This window comes from Cyprinodon variegatus, unplaced genomic scaffold, assembly GCF_000732505.1.
Source record: "Cyprinodon variegatus isolate N-32 unplaced genomic scaffold, C_variegatus-1.0 Scaffold350, whole genome shotgun sequence".
Lineage (NCBI taxonomy): Eukaryota > Metazoa > Chordata > Actinopteri > Cyprinodontiformes > Cyprinodontidae > Cyprinodon > Cyprinodon variegatus.
In genome coordinates this window covers 624,443-642,673 of record NW_015150803.1, presented here as the reverse complement: position 1 = coordinate 642,673, position 18,231 = coordinate 624,443, and the positions used below count along the sequence as shown (strand labels likewise).

Genomic DNA, 18,231 nt, shown 5'->3' with positions numbered 1-18,231 from the left:
ATCTTTTTTTTTTTTTTTTTTTTAACATCAAAACGTAAGTTTCAGCTTAATTTGTTCATCTTTTTTTTTTTTTTTTTATAAAAAGATAGAAATGTTGGTTTATCGGTGCAGATGTGACCTTCACAATGAGATCAGTGGGGGAAACCGTGTAACTCTGACCTGAGTTCCCATAATCCCCTCTGATAATTCTGTCTAATCTGGTCGGCGTTTCACCTGATTGACCTGCTCCTCTTACACCAAGCAGAGCAGCAGGGATAGGAAGCAGCAATGTGTATTTGTCTGTCTGTGTCAGGCATGTTTGGAGTAAGTTGCCTGAGGGGTTGAAGGCCATGTTGTCTGGAACATAAAAAAAAAAAAAAAAAAACCTTATCAGCGTGTACCACGGGAGCGGCGCATCTGGTTGGGCCTTTTATCAGGACAGAGACCCATTCTGTGTGAACCTGCTGAAAGGCCACGCTCTCAGGGTCAGCGCCCTCATGGTCCCGTCCCACCGCCACCAGCATTTGTAAACAATACTTCCCAGTATTTTTATCTATGTGTCAAACTTTTAGTAAAATTGTTTTCTTATTTTGAAAGGTACAAATCAAACAAACTTTAAATCAGATTTAAAACAGACTTTAGATTTTGCTACACAATCTTCTTTATGCTTTTCTTTTAAAAGTTACAGTAAGTGTTCTTTATAAACACAAAAATGATGGATTTCTGCTTTCTTTTAGAAACCAGGTCATGCGGAAGAAGCTGATCTTGTTTTTTAAAAGGAGGAATCATGCTCGTAAACAAAGGGTAAGTGTCCAGGATGCAGGTTACATGATGTTGAACTTGGATGTAGTTTTATATGTTTTGGGGACAACAGGAGAAGCTCTTTCCTTTCCCACAGTGAGTGGAGCCGTCACAGCACAATGCAGCATGTGACTCTATGTACTCGGATGACCTCTGCTCAGACTATTTAAGCTTCATTCCTAAACTTGATGGTTTAAATGAATATGATACTGTTTTTTCAGCTAAGAATATAAACCAAAAAAAGGAACTAGTAGGTGTAAATGTATACAGAATACAAGATTAGTCTGCATTGGTGCTATGAATTAGAATTTCAGGTTATGTTTACCTCTGCTTCAGCAGGGTCGCTGTTAGCAGAAAGCTGATTATCCACATAAACCTGTTGACCTGCTGTCGCAGAGTTGGTTGGCCCTAAATGACATTATGTGGTGTTTGAAAGCCCAACCGATTTCAGAGAAAGCAGCATGGATTTCAGAGTCTTGTATTGTAGCCATAGATGTGCCAGATCTATCTCATTCAAAGCTCTTCTACTGTCTCCTTTGGCATTAAGGTGCAAATTAAAACCAGTCAGCACTTATTGAAGTGTGCAATCCCAAACCTCAATTTTAATACACTCACATTATTTTGTTGATTTATGTCAAACAATTAAGTAATTTTTCTCCTTGTTGATTTACACTTCAGTCTGGAGTTGAACTGCTGCCCATAGCATAACTGCTTTGCAAGCTATGCTATGACACTTGTTGGTGTAGAAAGACATGCACGCTTAACTGGAAATGCACGACAGCTTTTATGAGGGAAATTATCAAGAAGCTATGTCTGTAAGACAAAGACTAGACATGCCAACGGCTGCAAACCAGTTTGTCTTGAAAATATTTTCAGTAGAGGAAAGATATGGGTTGATTAAAGGCTGTAAGTGTACTCTCTTCCTGTGCTTTCGCAGAAAGTGGATTATTGTTAGGATTTTACTGTAACTTCCTTTATCTTCATAGACATTTTAAAGTCTTAAAAAAAGAGGCGTCCATGCCTTAAACCTTTTAACTTTCTATCACGTTGCATCCGCAAACCTGGTTTGGTGCTGTAATTATGTGTTGGAACAAAGTAGCACAGAACTGTTTTTAGAAAATGGCGTGCATTTTCTTTCTGCAGTTAATATTAGACACAATAACATCCTCAATCATCATCATCATCTTTCTACACCTCTGACTGGATTCCTTGTTCCTCCACAGTATAATGCTGCCACCACCATACTAGATTAGGATCAGGCATTTGTTTTTTCAAATTTAGAGTCCCTCTTCATTTCGTAAATAAAAAGGTTGTAGCCTCTTTCCTCCCAGTGATCCTTAGCTTGATGCAGGACCTTTTTTTTTTTTTTTTCTTAGTTGTGACTGAGTCGTGACTCTTTTAATCTCGACTGTAGCTTTTGTAGAACCGACACTTCATGTCTCTGCTTCCAGGCAAAGGAAACAACATAAACTGAAAGCCTCTTCAGCTTCTTTTGACTCAGTGGGTCATGGTTGTAGTTGTAAAAATCATCCAGATGATGTATTTAGGGAACAGGAGGCGCCTTGGTTTCCTCTGTTTGTTTGGACTCATTGTGTGGCGCAATAACAACTTTTGTATGCAGAGGAATAATAAATATTGTCGTTTCGAACGGTGTTTCTAAGAACTGCTTTTTTCAAACCGCTGCCTTATCGGTTGTTTAAATTTTGCAGAATCACATAATGTTTGAATACAAAGATCTTTTTTTTTTTTGCTGCTGTGGTTCAGTGAAGCTAACCTCAGTCGGACCTTTCAGACTCTGAACAATGGCAGAGTGCTCATGGCCTCTTGCCAAGAGGAAGGTTAACTGTTTGTCCCTCGCTGCGGACGGCGTTTTACCCCGTCTGACCCTCTTTTCTGAATCTCCTCCAAACATTTGAACTCTTTCACATCTAGACATTAAAAGATTTAATTTGTTTTTGCCACCTCAGTGAGGAACAAACTGTGTTTGGTTTGGATGATTTCAATAGAAACTTGTGTAATAAGCAGGCCTGTTGGAGAGGGATTGTAAACACAACGATCGCATCAGATCCGACCGTGAATGGGTCAAGAGACAGAAATTGAGTCAATGACAAACTGACAAACACCACAAACACAGCTCAAAGAGATGGGGCATGTAACCCATCCGTTATGCTGTTTACATTTTTCCATTCAAAAATTAGGATTGTTTGTTGAGGCCATTATTTGAGCAGGGTCTTCCAGATTTAGTCTTCTTTGAAGAGATAAGCAGCTTTCTTAATTGAGCTCATAGATTAGAATTTACCAAATGGTCATTATCATTTATGTTTTAACGTTTATGTCAGTAGCGTTTATATTCTTTATCTAACTTAAACAGAGCATCATAGGCCTGATTTTCAGCTGCTGGTGGTGGGAGTCCTGCAAACCCCTGCCTAAAGTTCTCATTATTAATCATTGATTTGGGGACATCAGTAATTAGATCAAGGGAAATGTATTTGATTCTGATCTGATTGATTGGTAGACATTTAAAAACCTCCAGTAACCTGTTTCCTTAAAACACATTATATTGATATATTCAACACAGAGCACTGCTTTCAAGCCTTTGAGCTTCTTTATGAGGTTCTTTTGCTAATTACTTATGAGAACAATGCATTTAATGGGAACATTACATCAGTACAAGAAGGAAAAGTTTAAAGAAAATCAGGAATACAGGTTTGATATAAATTATGTATAATAATTGAATAAAGGTTGTTGTTTTCAAAAGTTTTTTTTAGTCTGACCAACAATCAGATCCTATAATATACTATACAGAATATAAATGTATTCATCTTAATTTAAATTGAGTGCCATAAATCTAGTTGGGACATGACATTTAGATGTGTCTTGAGTTCTTTATTTTTAGGTTGATTTATGGAGATCTGTACTAGAATAAAATTGAAAAAACAATTGGCTAACTTAGGTAAGAAATCAAATCTTAGTTCTTTTCTGGGATGAGAATAAGCATCAAACAGATAAGAGTTTGTCTCGACTTTCCACATAAGAGCAAACAACCCCAATAAACGTGTGCCGTTTTCCTTTCATGTGCACAGGAACAGAAGATCTGTCAGCGCTATGACCAGCTAATGGAGGCGTGGGAGAAGAAGGTGGAGCGCATGGAGAACAACCCCAGACGCAAAGCCAAGGAGAGCAGAACGCGAGAGTACTACGAACGACAGTTCCCCGAAATCCGCAAGCAGCGAGAACAGCAGGAGCGCTTCCAAAGGTGAGCATTATGACCAGCGATTGGGGGGAAATAAAGTGGCTGTCTGGTTGGGTGCATCATCTTGAATGAGCTCTATGCACAACTCCACTACCTCCTTTACTTAAGGCAGCTCATGTTTCCTGTCTTTTTCTACTGGATGAACTGGTTCATCCATGTGGTCCTGACCTCACTGCACACACCTGGATGAATCAGTTCAACCAGTAATGAAAGACAGGAAGCAAAACATCTGCCCTAAAAAAATACATGATGTATTTCAACCACCTTCAACCTATTGTTTTTTTATTTTATTTATTTATCTTTGGTCTTAAGTTTTGTTCCAAGCAAAAGATTTGTTCTATAAATATATAGAATACATACATAAATAGTAGAAATAAGTTTTTTGTTGTAATAGTAAGAAAATTATTAGGCAATTACGCTTTGTTTCACGAATGGCTAATTATTATAAAATAGATTTTCTGTTGATATAAACCTTATGGCCATCAAATAACAAGTAGGACATCTTTCTCCATAACATTTATTATCCCTAATATGAAAAATTGGCTTCTTTAAAGGGAAACACCGTTCTTTTTTTTTTTTACATTGGGCCCTTGATTTTATGTTATTACATCATGTTCTTCTCGCTCATATTAGTTTTGTGTCATTTGGAGCCGTTCTGAAGATATTCTGTATTATATCCAAGTAACGTCTTCCTATGGGCAACGACTTGAAGGCACTAACTAAACTGTTCAGAATTTATTCTTTATGGTACGCCAGCATTCATAACATGTAGGCGAATCACTGTCCCCCAGACATCCGCGGTCATATTTTTTACATTTATATATTTTTTAAACAAAGCGGAGCGTGTATGACATCATCCGCGCGCTGGACTGGAGTCGTAACAGGTAGCCCGGGTCACAGGCGGCTACGCTCTACCTCTTCTATTGATTCGGCTAGCTAATCTGAATCGTTCAATTCCATTTCCAGAGCGAGATCATCTGTGGTAGTAGCACTAGACATCTTCCAGACACGCGAGTAAAACTAGCAGCAGTTCAGCGGACAGGAAGAATAAACGGTAGGCGGCGCGCGGATGATGTCATACACGCACCGCTTCGTTTTTAAAAGATATAAATATAAAAAATATAACCGCGGATGTTCTGGGGGACAGTGATTCGCCTGCATGTTATGAATGCTGGCGTACCATAAATTATAAATTATGAACAGTTCAGTTTGTGCTTTCAAGTCGTTGCCCATAGCAAGACGTTACTTGGATATAACGGAATATCTTCAGAACGGCTCCAAATGACACAAAACTCAAATAGGTGAGTAGAACATGATGTAATAATGTAAAAAAAACGGCGTTTCCCTTTAATCTCCTAGAAATGTAATCACTATCACTCAAGAAAAGGGAATGTATATTTTAATCCATTGTGCATATATTTAGCTTTTAGTCATCAGTTTTCATTCTGGCAGTTAATTTAATGTATTATTAAAGTGGATCTTCATCAGTAAAAGGTTTCTCCATGTTTTGTCTCCTCCGCCGCCCCCTTAGATAGAGGAAACATGGTGCTATTTAATGTTAGGCTGAACAGTTATTCATAAATTTATCATCATCTCAGTCTCTGTTTTTGCAATATTTATTTTGCAGAGGAGTGTTTGGTGCTCAAGGATTTTTCACTAATGTGCACCAAGTGTTTTGAATTTCAGGTATTCATGCTAAACTAATATTTAGCCTGTTGGAAAGCATCTCACAGCATCAGAGGCTCATAGAGAGTTTGTTGCTAGAAATGCTAAAGGTGAAAACGTTACAGAAGCCCTGATGAGAAAGAGGAGAAGGGCGAAATTGCACCTCAATATTTTATTTATTGGGGTTATATTCTACTTCTTGTTCTTGTTTTCCCACAGAGTTGGACAAAGAGGAACAGGTCTTTCTGCAACTATAGCCAGAAGTGAGCATGAGATTTCAGAAATCATCGATGGTCTCTCTGAACAGGAGGTAGGAACCGACTGCAGGATATCTGAAAAGCTCTTCAGCTGTTTCCAGTCATGTTCATGCTGGTTCATACTGTGAGGTTTTCACTTTTTTGTACAAAGGGAAAGTATTTAAGCAGCACAGGATTTTCAGTAATGTTTTCCCAACTCTTTCACAACACCATTCCATCATAAACATGCGGAGAATAGCCGACCCTAAACTCCCCCTGACCATTTATTGGTCACAATGAGATGGCTGACCGGCTGTTTGCCTCAAAGTCATATGATATTTCTCACCTTCTCCCTCCTTAGATTGGGAATGATTTCCAAATCTTATTTAGGATATTAATGATCACTACATCACTATTTCAGCTTATTCTATTGGGGATCTGAACAATACTGGATCTGATTCAGAGTCTTGATAAATGTAAAAGATTAAAAAAGGCCAGAAGCCAGCCTCATGAAGACCGACATGGGAAAATTGTCACGGGTTATAGCGGTAGGCCTATATATTTAGTTGATCGCTGAGGGCTAATAAGTCAACAGTCTTGCTGCTTAAAATCATGCAATAGTTAAGTAGTTTGTCCAGCTAACGCTGCTGCTTCTTGTGGATGGTCTTCATTAGGGAGTATTTCTCCCCAAATAAGGGCATGGTGATTCGGGCTCTGCATGTGCCAGTTACGTTACACTATATGATTGGCTAAACATTGCCACAATGACATAAAACATTGTGGTTTCCCAGACAACGATAACAACGATAATAATGCAGAGTCTGTATGCCGGATTGGGAGCATCTGTGGTGTTAGTGTATGTAATGAACGATAAAGTTTTTCCTGATTTATATAAAAACTGAAAAAATCTGTTTATGGTGAAGGAAGTAACTGAAAGACCCTGATGTAAAGGGGTGAGCTGGGAAGCCCTGTTGCTAGCTGATCTCTGTAGCTAACAGGTTAGCCTATTTTAGCTCAGTCAGTTGCACATATTAAGTCACCTTTTTAAATGGCAGAGCTCAATCTGCCTTAGAACGCAGACTGATTGGAGATCTTTAGTAGTTGAAATTAGGAAACAAAGAAACCTAAACTAATAGAAAATATAGATAATGATAAGTTGTAAATCCATTTATTGTCCCACAATGGGAAAATTCAACCCCTGCATTTAACCCATCCCCTTGAGGAACAGTGGGCTGCAATTGTGTGGCACCCTGGGAGCAGTGTGTTGTAAACGGTTTTTATTGAGGAACCCAGGGTGGAGACTGTGGCGATCAAACGTGGTACTTGTAACCTTCTCAGAGCACAAGTGCACTCCTCTAACCATCTTAATTATTAATCATTCCCCACTCCCCCGTTGAGCCTCCCAAAGAGATTTGAATCAAATGAAACAGGTGTAATACAGTTTATATGAGTGGCTTTGCCATATTGTGATGTCATCAGCAGGGGCAGTGCCCCCGAGCAGATCTGACCACCCGAGCAGATCTGGTACTTACACCATTCCTTTGGTATCAGAGCACATTTACAGAAATGAGTACACACTCTTTTGCCCTTCTGGTCTGAACCTCTTCTCTGTGCCGCAGAACAATGAGAAACAGATGAGACAGCTGTCAGTCATCCCTCCCATGATGTACGACTCGGAGCAAAGGAGGGTGAAATTCATCAACATGAACGGCCTGATGGACGACCCTATGAAAGTGTACAAAGCTCGACAGTTCATGAACGTTTGGACAGAACATGAGAAGGAAATCTTCAAGGAGAAGTGAGCCCGTGTTTCATTACCCTCCTGGTTTAGTTACTGTGCCATGGATGGATGTTTGGTCCGTTTATGGGTAACGGCTACATTTGCTTCTTTCAGGTTTATGCAACATCCCAAGAATTTCGGTTTAATCGCCTCGTATCTTGAAAGAAAGGTGAATGTAATGTTTACCCTTTTGTCTAAATAGATAACTTAAATTAATAAAATATTGACGAAACCAGTATAAAAAAATGACATAAATGTATTTATATTCCTTTTTTCTTGTTTCAGTGTGTGGCTGATTGTGTCCTATTTTACTACTTGACCAAAAAAAACCAAAACTACAAGGCGCTGGTCAGGAGAAACTACAGAAGAAGAGGAAGGAACCAGGTAAATTCATCTTTTAAGAAGATATGTAGCAGCCATTTCTCTCTGTGTAGTACATTTTTCACCAAATAACACAATTTAAAATGCTAATAAATCACACCTTTTGGTGTGTTGAGTAACAAAAGTGCATCTTATCTATCTCCCCTTAGAAGACTCTCTTTTTTAAAACATGCATCTTTATAAAAGACCTAAGATCAAAAGAAGAAGTCATTACTAATGTTGAATTCTCCATTCCTCCACAAAGTGAGTTGTTGCAAAGTTATGGAGGAAAAAAGGCTTGTCAGAAAATATACTGTACAACTCCCCAAAAGATCTTGAGCTAGTCAGATATTCTTATCAATCAGCCTCATCAGCTGATTTATTGTGAGTCTTCTGGTATAAAATGACTAAACCAACTACAAAACTCTAAAAGCACAGCGTTATGGGGGGTGACGGCTTCCATAATACAATAAATAAATACCTTATGAAATTATTACTTAAATTGGTCATTTATTTATTTAAACTGGAAATATATTATTTATTGAATACATATTTAATTCTATGAACCTCCATTGAATATATTTGTTATATTTTCCTAAGGAAATATAATTATTTCATGATTTAATACATTATTTCATATACCTTTGTTAAAGCACACAATGACTCAATTGAAAACTGTCACACTTCCATCAAAGTTAAGGAGGCGTGACTAAGGCTATTTCTGACATCTGATTTATTAGATAAAATGCTCAGAAAAATAAAACTTGCTCAAAAAAAGTGAATCAAATCTAACTTTTGTGAAATAAAATTGTCCACTTAGGAAGCAGCGCCGATTAAAGATCAATTGGACATGCAGTTGTGCAAATAAAATAGACAATAGGTGGAAATTATTGGCAATTAGCATGACACTCAATAAAGGGGTGGTTCTGCAGGTGAAGACCACAGACTACTTCTCAGTACCTATACTTTCTGGCTGCTGTTTTGGTCACTTTTGTGTGTTGGTGGTGCTTTGACAATCATGGTAGCATGAGATGGACTCTACAAACCACACAACTAGCTCAGGTAGTGCAGCTCATCCAGGATGGCACATCAATGTGAGCTATGGCAAGAAGTTTACTGTTTTATTCAGCGTAGTGTCCAGAGGCCTGAGGCGCTACCAGGAGACTGGTCAGCAAAGAAGGAGATTTGGAGGAGCACTGCCAGAGCCCTGCAAAATGACCTCCAGCAGTCAAAATTATGCATGTGTCTCTACAAACAGTTAGAAACCAACTCCAAGAGGATGGTATGAGTGCCCGATGTCCACAGATGGGGTTTGTACTCACAGCCCAACACCAAGCAGAATGCTTGCATTTGTAGAAGAATGCCAGGATTGGCAAATTGGTCACTGGCGCCATGAGCTCTTCAAAATGAAACCAGGTTCACACAGAGCAAATGTGACAGAGTCTGGAGACACCATGGAGGGCGATCTGCTGCCTGCAACATCCTTCAGCATGACCGGTTTGGCAGTGGGTCAGTAATGGTGTGGGGTGGCATTTTTTTGAGGGCCACTCAGCCCTCAGTGTGCTCGCCAGAGGTAGAATGACTGCGTTTAGGTAGTGAGATGAGATTCTCACACCCCTTGTTAGACCACAGGCTGGTGCAGTTGGCCCTGGGTTCCTCTTAATGCAGGCCAATGCTAGACGTCATGTAGCTGCATTGTGTAAGTAGTTCCTGCAAGTTGAAGGCATTGAAGCTACGGACTGGGGCCTTCTCCCCAGACCTGAATCCGATTGAGCACATCTGGGACATCATGTCCCAAAGTAGATTCTATTTGCATAATTTGAACAAAGGAAAGCTGAAACTGCCACTCGAAGAGTTCTCTATAGAAAAACTTTTTTTTTTTCTTTTTTTACTTAAATTTAAAAGGTGTACTTTTTTTTTTTTTTTTTTTTTTTTTTTTTTTTTGTTTACTTGCGGCTCCAGGTCTGTTGTTCTCTCAGCAAAGGGTATTTTTTACAGCCTGTTTACCAGTTCAAAGATTGCAATCTGGACCAATGATAGCTCTTATCCTCTCTGGGCTTTCTACCCCTTTTGCATATGCCAAAATCCTCAGTAGAGAACACTGTGTCCAGTACAGCTGCTCTGCAAAACAATTGTGTGGTTGTAGACTGTCTTTACATAGGAGGAGGCTCTTAGCCGAAGTTTTTGTAATGACTCTTGAGCACCAAAATATTTGTCATATTTTAATAAATGCATGAGTTTCTTCAGAGTTTAACACTTTATATTCTGCAAGTACGTAAGCGTTTAGAACAAACCTTGTTTAAAAACATGCAGGGAAATGTCTCTTTTTTTGGTCTTGTTTTAGGTTGTAATTTAAAGAATTGCTTATCAGTGTTTGACTGACTTCCAAGCTTCAGCAACTGGCGTTTGAGTGAGCAGAGTGAGTCATTAGTGTGGGTTGGGAAGGGACGGAGTGAGCAACAGCAAGAGCAGAGGAATGTGGGGCAAGTGAGTGAAACTGAGTGGAAAAAGAATCTCAGTGAGACCGAGTCAGCGCTGGCAGCCTATCTGCTGATTGTGTGCTCTTTCTTCTTTGCCTTTTTTCCCTTCAGTTTTAGTTTGCTTTTACTTCTTTGGAGTGTGTGGGAAAAGGAGAAATCCACCCCTCCTTGAAATGTTGAGTTGGTACAGTCCGACCATCTGACGGGCCCAGAAACCTCCCTGTGCTCCTGTGAGTGCCAATCAAAGAGGAGTGCTCAGCAGGGATTACCTTGAGTGACCCTGCATAGATTAGTGCGTGCATGTGAGATGGACGATTCTTTGGGCGGCTTAAGCGGCCTGATGACACACTTTCCTGGAATATGTGCAGCCGTGCTGCGGCCCGGCAGCCCTTCTAAGGAGCTCTGCTATGGTGCCGTCCTGCCCCTCCACTGCTACCAGTCCCATGGAGGCACTGGAGGCTAAATTCCCATTTGGAACACGAGTTAGCGCTGGCGCTGAGCAGAGGAAAGGGCCTTTTGTTGCCAGCAAATGAGTGTGCAGGTATGTCACTAACTTTAACCCCAAAGCCTTTACTTTTTTGGTCAAATTAAGCAGTTTCTTCAGGCTCTATGTCTGGGTCTTGCCGTGTTCTGGCTGTCCAGCAAGTTTCCTAACCTAGATATTTATTTTCGGCCTGTAGGCAGTGGAACACGGCTATTTTAGGCTAGGTTTTCTGGGACATGTGAAGGCAGGGTCTTTATTTACTACCCAAATCAAACCTCTGCGGTCACCTACGTGTATTTATCTTGTGGCCTTTGGACTGTTACCCATCTTGAGAGAAAAGATTGTGGCATTTAAATTTGACCCAACACTGTTTAAGGTTTCCAAAACTACTATGGGACAAACCAACCATGAGATATCCCATGTTCTCCATGACATGAGAGTAAGCTTTCATGAAATTAGCCACCTGCTCAACGACGATTATTTATACTGATGTAGAGACTTAGTTTGGAGCTATTGCATTTGTCTTAAGGTAACATTTTATTTTATTCCCATAGTGTGTTTGGAGGTCGGTTTATATGCGTATGAATTATTGACTTAGTTATTCAGCAGATCCTCCTTTTAACACATGGGGGCATTCATTCTGCAAAGCATATCATTCAAGCTTTGACATGTAGACTCTAAGGTATGGTAAGCTCTGAAACTGATCCTGGAAAGAGGGTAGAGATATTTAGCTTCCCTCACTCTCCTCTATAGGACACCTTTGGCTGCCATGTTGCAGAGAGAGCACTGTGCTGAGATGCTGAGCAGTCTTAACCACAGCTATGGGAAATGGTGTGAGGATACAGCCATCCAGGTGATGGACAAATAGAAGTGAAGTCAGACTTGCCCACCCTTTTCCTTTCATTGCTTGGAGATGCCCTTCCGAAGCGCGTATTGCCGATTAGCAGTGCCACATGCAGCAAATTAAATATCATCTTGCAGCATGTTTGATTTAGCAGATATTAAAAAATGGTTGCAACAGTTTAAGGTCTAGCTTTTTATCCTCTCTGTCTTCACTGTAAAATGATTTACCTGTTGTTGGGTCCTGACATCAAAGTGGAGCGTTTTGCTGTCCTTTATGTTGCAAGAAGACGTGACCTTAAATGCTTTCAGATGGTGCATTTGAGGAACCTATGGGGTGTAGCTTACAACTTGCTTCATTCACCAGAGGAATATGGTAACGCATGTGAGGGATGTCCTGGAACGAACTCCCCGAAGGTCTGAGCTCTGTTGTGATCCTTTCATATGCATTCAATGCTTTAAATGCATACATGGCTCTTATCGTCCCCACGTGTTCGCTACATCTGATTCTGCAGATGAGCAGTTCTCTCGGGAACTTATGGTTGACTGTAAGACTTGACGAACGTGTGCATGAAATGAAGGGATGATCTGAAAGAGCAGCTATTTTAAAAGGGGTTGTAGGTATTCATTAAAGTATAAATGGTCCTGTAATTTAAATTCTACTGGAAAACCTTTGGAGCTGGATGGCGGCGGAGGTTTACTACAGTGGAGGTCCCTCATAAAGCCATCTCAATGGTGTCATCAGGCATATTCAAGAAACTTTTTGAAATGATCAACAAGAACAGTGGAACTGCTCTGTCTTTCTTTTTTTATTTTATTTTATTTTTGACAGTGGTTTGAGTAGCGGTTCAAATCCTTTGATTAACTAAGAAACAACCTGTTATGTTGCATTCACACTGACCATCAAAAGGCCGATTCTTCTGTATAATTACAGATGCAACCAAGAGAGTTGTTTGGCTTTATTTGCTGAATACAGCGAGGAAATGTCATTGTTGAGCACCTTTTGCAAAAAACTATTACTGCGGTCCAAGTTTTTTAGACTTCAGATCTGCAACTCTTTGTTTATTCTCCTCGAGGCAAGTTGCTTTCCTCCGCCACAAAGACTGAGATAGAAAGGGCCTCATCTGGAGAAAAATTAGGACTGGCACAAACCGGGGCAATACATTTGCCCTCCCTTGTCTTCACGTTGTGGGATTTATTGGGTTCTTCCAGGTCCTTCTATAAAATAAACAAATAGTTCCCTAGATCACAAAGCTGAGCTTTTCTTCTTCTGGTTAATCAGAGAAGCTCATTTTGTTACTCATTTATGACTAGGCAATCTAAAGTATTGAGTTTTATGATCTTGATGTTTATTACATGCAGTGTGTGCAAAAATCATTTTTAACCAACATTTTGTCTGAAATACTCCGTTTGCTGCAGGGAACCAGGACTGAATTGAAAGAAAGAAATGATTTCTAGTATCTTGTTTTTTTCTTCTTCAAATATTTCCATTAATTTATATAGCTATATCTAAATTACTCTTTTCTAAATGTAATGCAGTTGGCTTATAATTTTGTAAATTATTTTGTGAAAAACAAGACCATTTTGTTTTGCGTAATGTATTTTGCAAAAGAACACCAGAAAATACCGGACTACTAAATTTAAAACTCTGCATTTAAAATTCATTAGACATGGGGTGCATCCCACTCAAAGATGCTCTACATGTCACATAACAGGTCGTTGGTGTTTTGCAGCTGATGGATTTAAAATATATTTATTTACATATTGATGCAGAGATGAACTCTTCTGACCAATGTGCTCAAGATGCTGCAGATCCCACATTTTTTAATAGAGTTTCTTATTTATTTTTAACCTTTTTCTTTGTTAAAATACAGGTCCTTTAACCTCTTTTACCTTACAGTAAAAGTTATGATGCCATCTTTAAAACATTGTGCCACAAGCGACCTTCATCCATATGCAAAGCCGGCCTTGAGGGGAGACCACCTCAGCAAAGGGCAGACCAAATATTTTATAGCCTGTTTAAAAGTTTACCCTTTGCTTATTTTCTATGATCCTTGTGAACAAGACATTAATTTACTTAAATGTAGAATGCTGTGTCACCCCAAATAGAGGAAAAAATGGATGGACAGAAGTCACCAAGTAGTATCAAAGTCTGTTTTTTCCTATTTCCTGCTGCTTCATCCTTTGAAACAAGAGTGAAAGGCTTTGCTGGTGGCCCCAACGCTGTGGCAGGAAGTTGAAGGTTGACTTGTGGCGTTGTCATTTCCAAACTCAAACAGAACTAGTGAATCAGCAAAAGAGGGCAGCCATTAAAGCTCTTAAAATATTTCAGGACAGGTAGGGCAACTGTTTTGTTTAAAAACACAGAGGGACCACAGACACTCATTTAGGTTTTGGAGGAGATCCTTGCAGAGGCTCTGCAGAGATGTTTAGTTAACTCGGTACGGGAAAAGTACTGGGAGTGCCGTGGTCCTAGCCCAGAGGCAAGTCTAGGTATTTCCTAACCCAGCTGGTGCAGCTTTAAAATTAGATCGGACCTCTTGGCTTAAAAAAAAAAATATCACACTCATGATTTTGATTTAGGAATATTCAAAGGCAGATTTGTCTGTATATAAACTGAATGAACATCAAATAGAAGTAGAAATCCTGTTAAAAAACACTTTTATAAAAGTTAGAGTTTCAAATTAAGCTTTTTACTCAAATAAAAGTGTAAAAATAGCATTTAAAAATTACTTAAAGTATAAAAGTTAAGGTAATGCAGGAAAAAATGTTAAGGACCGAGACTTTACTGTACTAACCTATTAGAGCAGGGTTCTGCAACCCAAACTGTTTAATGAGCTACACTGGACCAAAAAAAAAAAGAAAAACAAATATTTCTGAAGCCACAAAAATAAATGAAAATAATTCCATAGTTGCACAAGGAGAGGGAGGAGCAGTGAACGCTCTTACCTCATGTAGGTCACCGCTCTTCACTGCGCGGTTTGTATGTATTAGGTTTTGTTGCATTGATGAAATGATAGAAACATGATAAAGGAATCTTTCTATGGTGGACGTGTTTCTGTTGGGAGGAGTTGATGGGGAACCAAGCAGGAACTAACATCCATCAGTGGAGTGATCTCTAAACCCGAAATCTCACATCCTCCATCCCCAGCGTTCCTTGGTGTTATTTTTATTTTGAGGATTTGGGGAAAAAACTGGGAAAAAGTTTGCTAACCTGCATGAGAGCGTTACCTGTTCGATCTGTGAACAGTTTTCAATACTTGCAGGAAAACTAGCAGCAATAGTGGAGTTAGAGATGCAATGTACTTCTTAAATCTATCTTTGATTTCCTCTAATTTATCCTGAAGTTCTTTAGTCACACTTTTTCTTTCACTTCCAACTTGATTGTCTGCTGCATATTTAGCATCCCTTTCCTGGAAATGCCTTCCAAATTACACTTTTTTTATTTCTTGACAACTTCTCATTACAAAGCAAAATTGCAGGCAATCCTTCCGCATTGGTAATGAAAGCAAATGATCCAGTCCATTCTTCTTTGAATCCTCTATTCTCATCAGCCATCTTCCTTTTTCTCACTTTGGAATCCATGGTCCAAGACACACCCGCCGCTTTGTTTATGACAGCCACCTGCCTGGCACCGCGCCGTGCCGAAAGGTGTGCTGCAGGCTATGACGCTAATCCTCGTTGACAGAAATGTTTGGATTTGTTGTTTAAATTTATATATAATAAAAAAATTTGCAGAATTGGAAAACATAATTAATGTTTGTTTGACCTCATGCACATCATATAAAAATAAACAAACAAAAAGCTCCATCTGTTTCTATTTTTTATAAGTTTTTGAAAATCCTCCAGGGAACCGTAAGGGGGACGCTAAGGAGCTGCATGTGGCTCTGTAGCCGTGGGTTGCTGACCCCTGTATTAAAGGAACATTTTTCTACAATTCTGAATGGTAACTTCCTTATACTTAATTTTCTTAGTTTTATAAATAATGGCACTTTCAAATTAAAATTTGCATCATCTTAACAAACGATTTATGTGTGGTGAACAACTAATTAATGCAGCACACATAAAGTAATTGTCTGGATAAAACAAATTATTTTTTGTTTTTAATTTTTTTTCAATACCAACAGGTCATAATAAAGATGAGCTTAAATTCAACTATCTCTATTTTAAAATATAAGGAGTAGAAAGTAGAGATAACTGCAATAAAGTAAGGACTAGAAGTAAAGGTTGTCTAAAAAATTATTTCTCCAGTAAACTAAAGTAACAAAGTATTTGTACTTTGTTACTTGACACCTCTGATGAACATACATCAGAAATGCCTTAAAACCCTTCCAATAAATTAACTAATAAATGGCCAGCTCTTCGGTTGGTTGTAACATCTGTCCACCAGTCGACTTTTATTTGGTGACCAACCAACCCTCCAGGTTATCGTTGGGACCCTAAGCACACCACATTCCATGTGCTCCCCCTCCGCCCCCTCTGCTTGCCAGACATCGTCTTAGCGAATGGAGCTAAAAATAAACCTGGCCTTCTGTAAAAGAGAGGCTGCTGCAGATGTGCATGCAGTCAATTTCTGAAAACCCCCTCACATAAACTACTGTTACTGCTTTGTGTTTGATTTAATAAATTATAACTAAGTCTCTGAAGAGTTTACTGCATAAGGAGGAAGCTCAAGTCTACATATTTTACTCTAAGATGCACCACCATCAGACGTGCACTATTCTTTTTTTAATATAGCAACATTTTAACCTCCATGGTTCACTGAGCAGCCCCAAGCTTTTCCTTTACATTATGCAACGACTGTCTGACTAGGCTGGATCTAGTAATATATTTATAACATGGAAAAAATGGAAGAGGCGATTACATTAACAGAAGGTAGTGGGTCAATGCTGTGTCTGCTCAGCTTAGTACATTGCATAAGTGATTTTAGGAGCAGAACATTTCTTTATGTAACGGTCAGTCATAGCGGTCCTACATGATTTCTAGGCGCAGCCAAGGGCCGGAGGGGGTCTGGCTTTGGGACCAGCGGATTTCATCCCTGCTTTTTGTGGCTCTGCTGGCTCCCTCTTGCCAAGACCTACTGCGTGCGCTGGGGTGGTTTGTAGGCTAGTGCGAAGCAGGCAGGATGAAGATCAGCTCCTCCATGCTTGGTTCTCAACCAAAAGTTGCTGGCTCGCATCCTTCATGCTGGACAACCATTCCTGCCTCAAGTGGAGGAGTTTAAGCATCTTGGGATTCTGTTCATGAGTTAGGGAAAGGTGGAACGTGAGATCGATAGACTAATCACCGCATCTGCCGCGAAAATGGGGGTCCTGCATCAGTCTGTTTGGGTGAAGAGAGTGATGAGCCATTAGGCAAAGCTCTTGATTTACAGGTCAGTCTACGTTCCAACCCTCACCTATGGTCTTTAATTCTGGATCATTACTAAAAGAATGAGATCCCAAATACAATCGACTGAAATGAGCTTTTTGAATTAAGGGGGCCTGGACACTCCCTTAGATATAAGGTGAGGAGCTTGATCTTCTGGGAAAACCTCGGAGTAGAGTCTCTTCTACATTATTCCCCACAAACCTCGAATTGACACCATCACACTACAAGAGGAAGTAGAAAACAGCCGTTTACAACTTTATCAAAGTCTCTTCTTGTTGTTGGATAGCCACAGCAATTTCTTTCCACAATGTGTTGATAGTGGTGATGTTTATGTGTTAAAACACAGGATGTCTCCAGGTGTCTACATTTGCAAACCCTCGCTAGCAGGAGTTGCTGCTCGCTCACGATATTTTCGGCATGGATCTGTCCACGTAATAACACATTTTCATTGGTCCATGGTGCCGAAATTTTGTCAGCACGGAGGCGGCGCTGAGGGCCTTGGAAGCTAAATTTTACTTAATGTATGCATTAAGTAAAATGTATGTATGCATTTTGCACCTCACAGACGCGTCAAGCATTAGACAAACTTAAGTCTGGCCAATCACTGGGATTTCCTGCCACTGTTCATAGCTGCTGGAAGGGACTATAGAGCTTTTAAACAGCAAGTACCTGATAGTATAATTTAATATTTTTCACCCCAAAATTTTGACATTTTGAGTTCCTGAAGATATTAATTTTAGAACTTTTTCACCACATTTCAAATATTTTAGTGCAGTGATCATTTACATATATTATTTTTCTGGATTTATGCTGACGGCTCTGCAGGAGGAGCAATAACAGCTTGGCTGTTGTGAAATTCTTCCAATCAGCTTATCTGATTGGTTCATGCACCATGTTGAGCTGCAGCATTTCAGATTTTAACCACACACACATGACAGGGTATCAGCGCCTACACAATCCAGCATTTCTGACTTCCATGATTT

General features: G+C 39.5%; 1 protein-coding gene across 5 annotated transcripts in view; it reads left to right on the top strand.

The window, feature by feature from the left end:
* The window catches only part of ncor1 (nuclear receptor corepressor 1), a 77,513-nt gene that overhangs the window by 18,410 nt on the left and 40,872 nt on the right, over window positions 1–18,231 (top strand). For 4 of the 5 annotated variants that reach the window (XM_015385853.1, XM_015385852.1, XM_015385850.1 and 1 more), the window contains exons 9-15: window positions 717–783; window positions 3,864–4,036; window positions 5,918–6,008; window positions 7,414–7,458; window positions 7,554–7,732; window positions 7,829–7,883; window positions 8,000–8,098. In XM_015385853.1, coding sequence (XP_015241339.1) covers window positions 717–783; window positions 3,864–4,036; window positions 5,918–6,008; window positions 7,414–7,458; window positions 7,554–7,732; window positions 7,829–7,883; window positions 8,000–8,098 — 709 coding nt within the window. The remainder of the gene's footprint in view (window positions 1–716; window positions 784–3,863; window positions 4,037–5,917; window positions 6,009–7,413; window positions 7,459–7,553; window positions 7,733–7,828; window positions 7,884–7,999; window positions 8,099–18,231) is intronic. The other variant, XM_015385849.1, reaches the window with a different exon arrangement.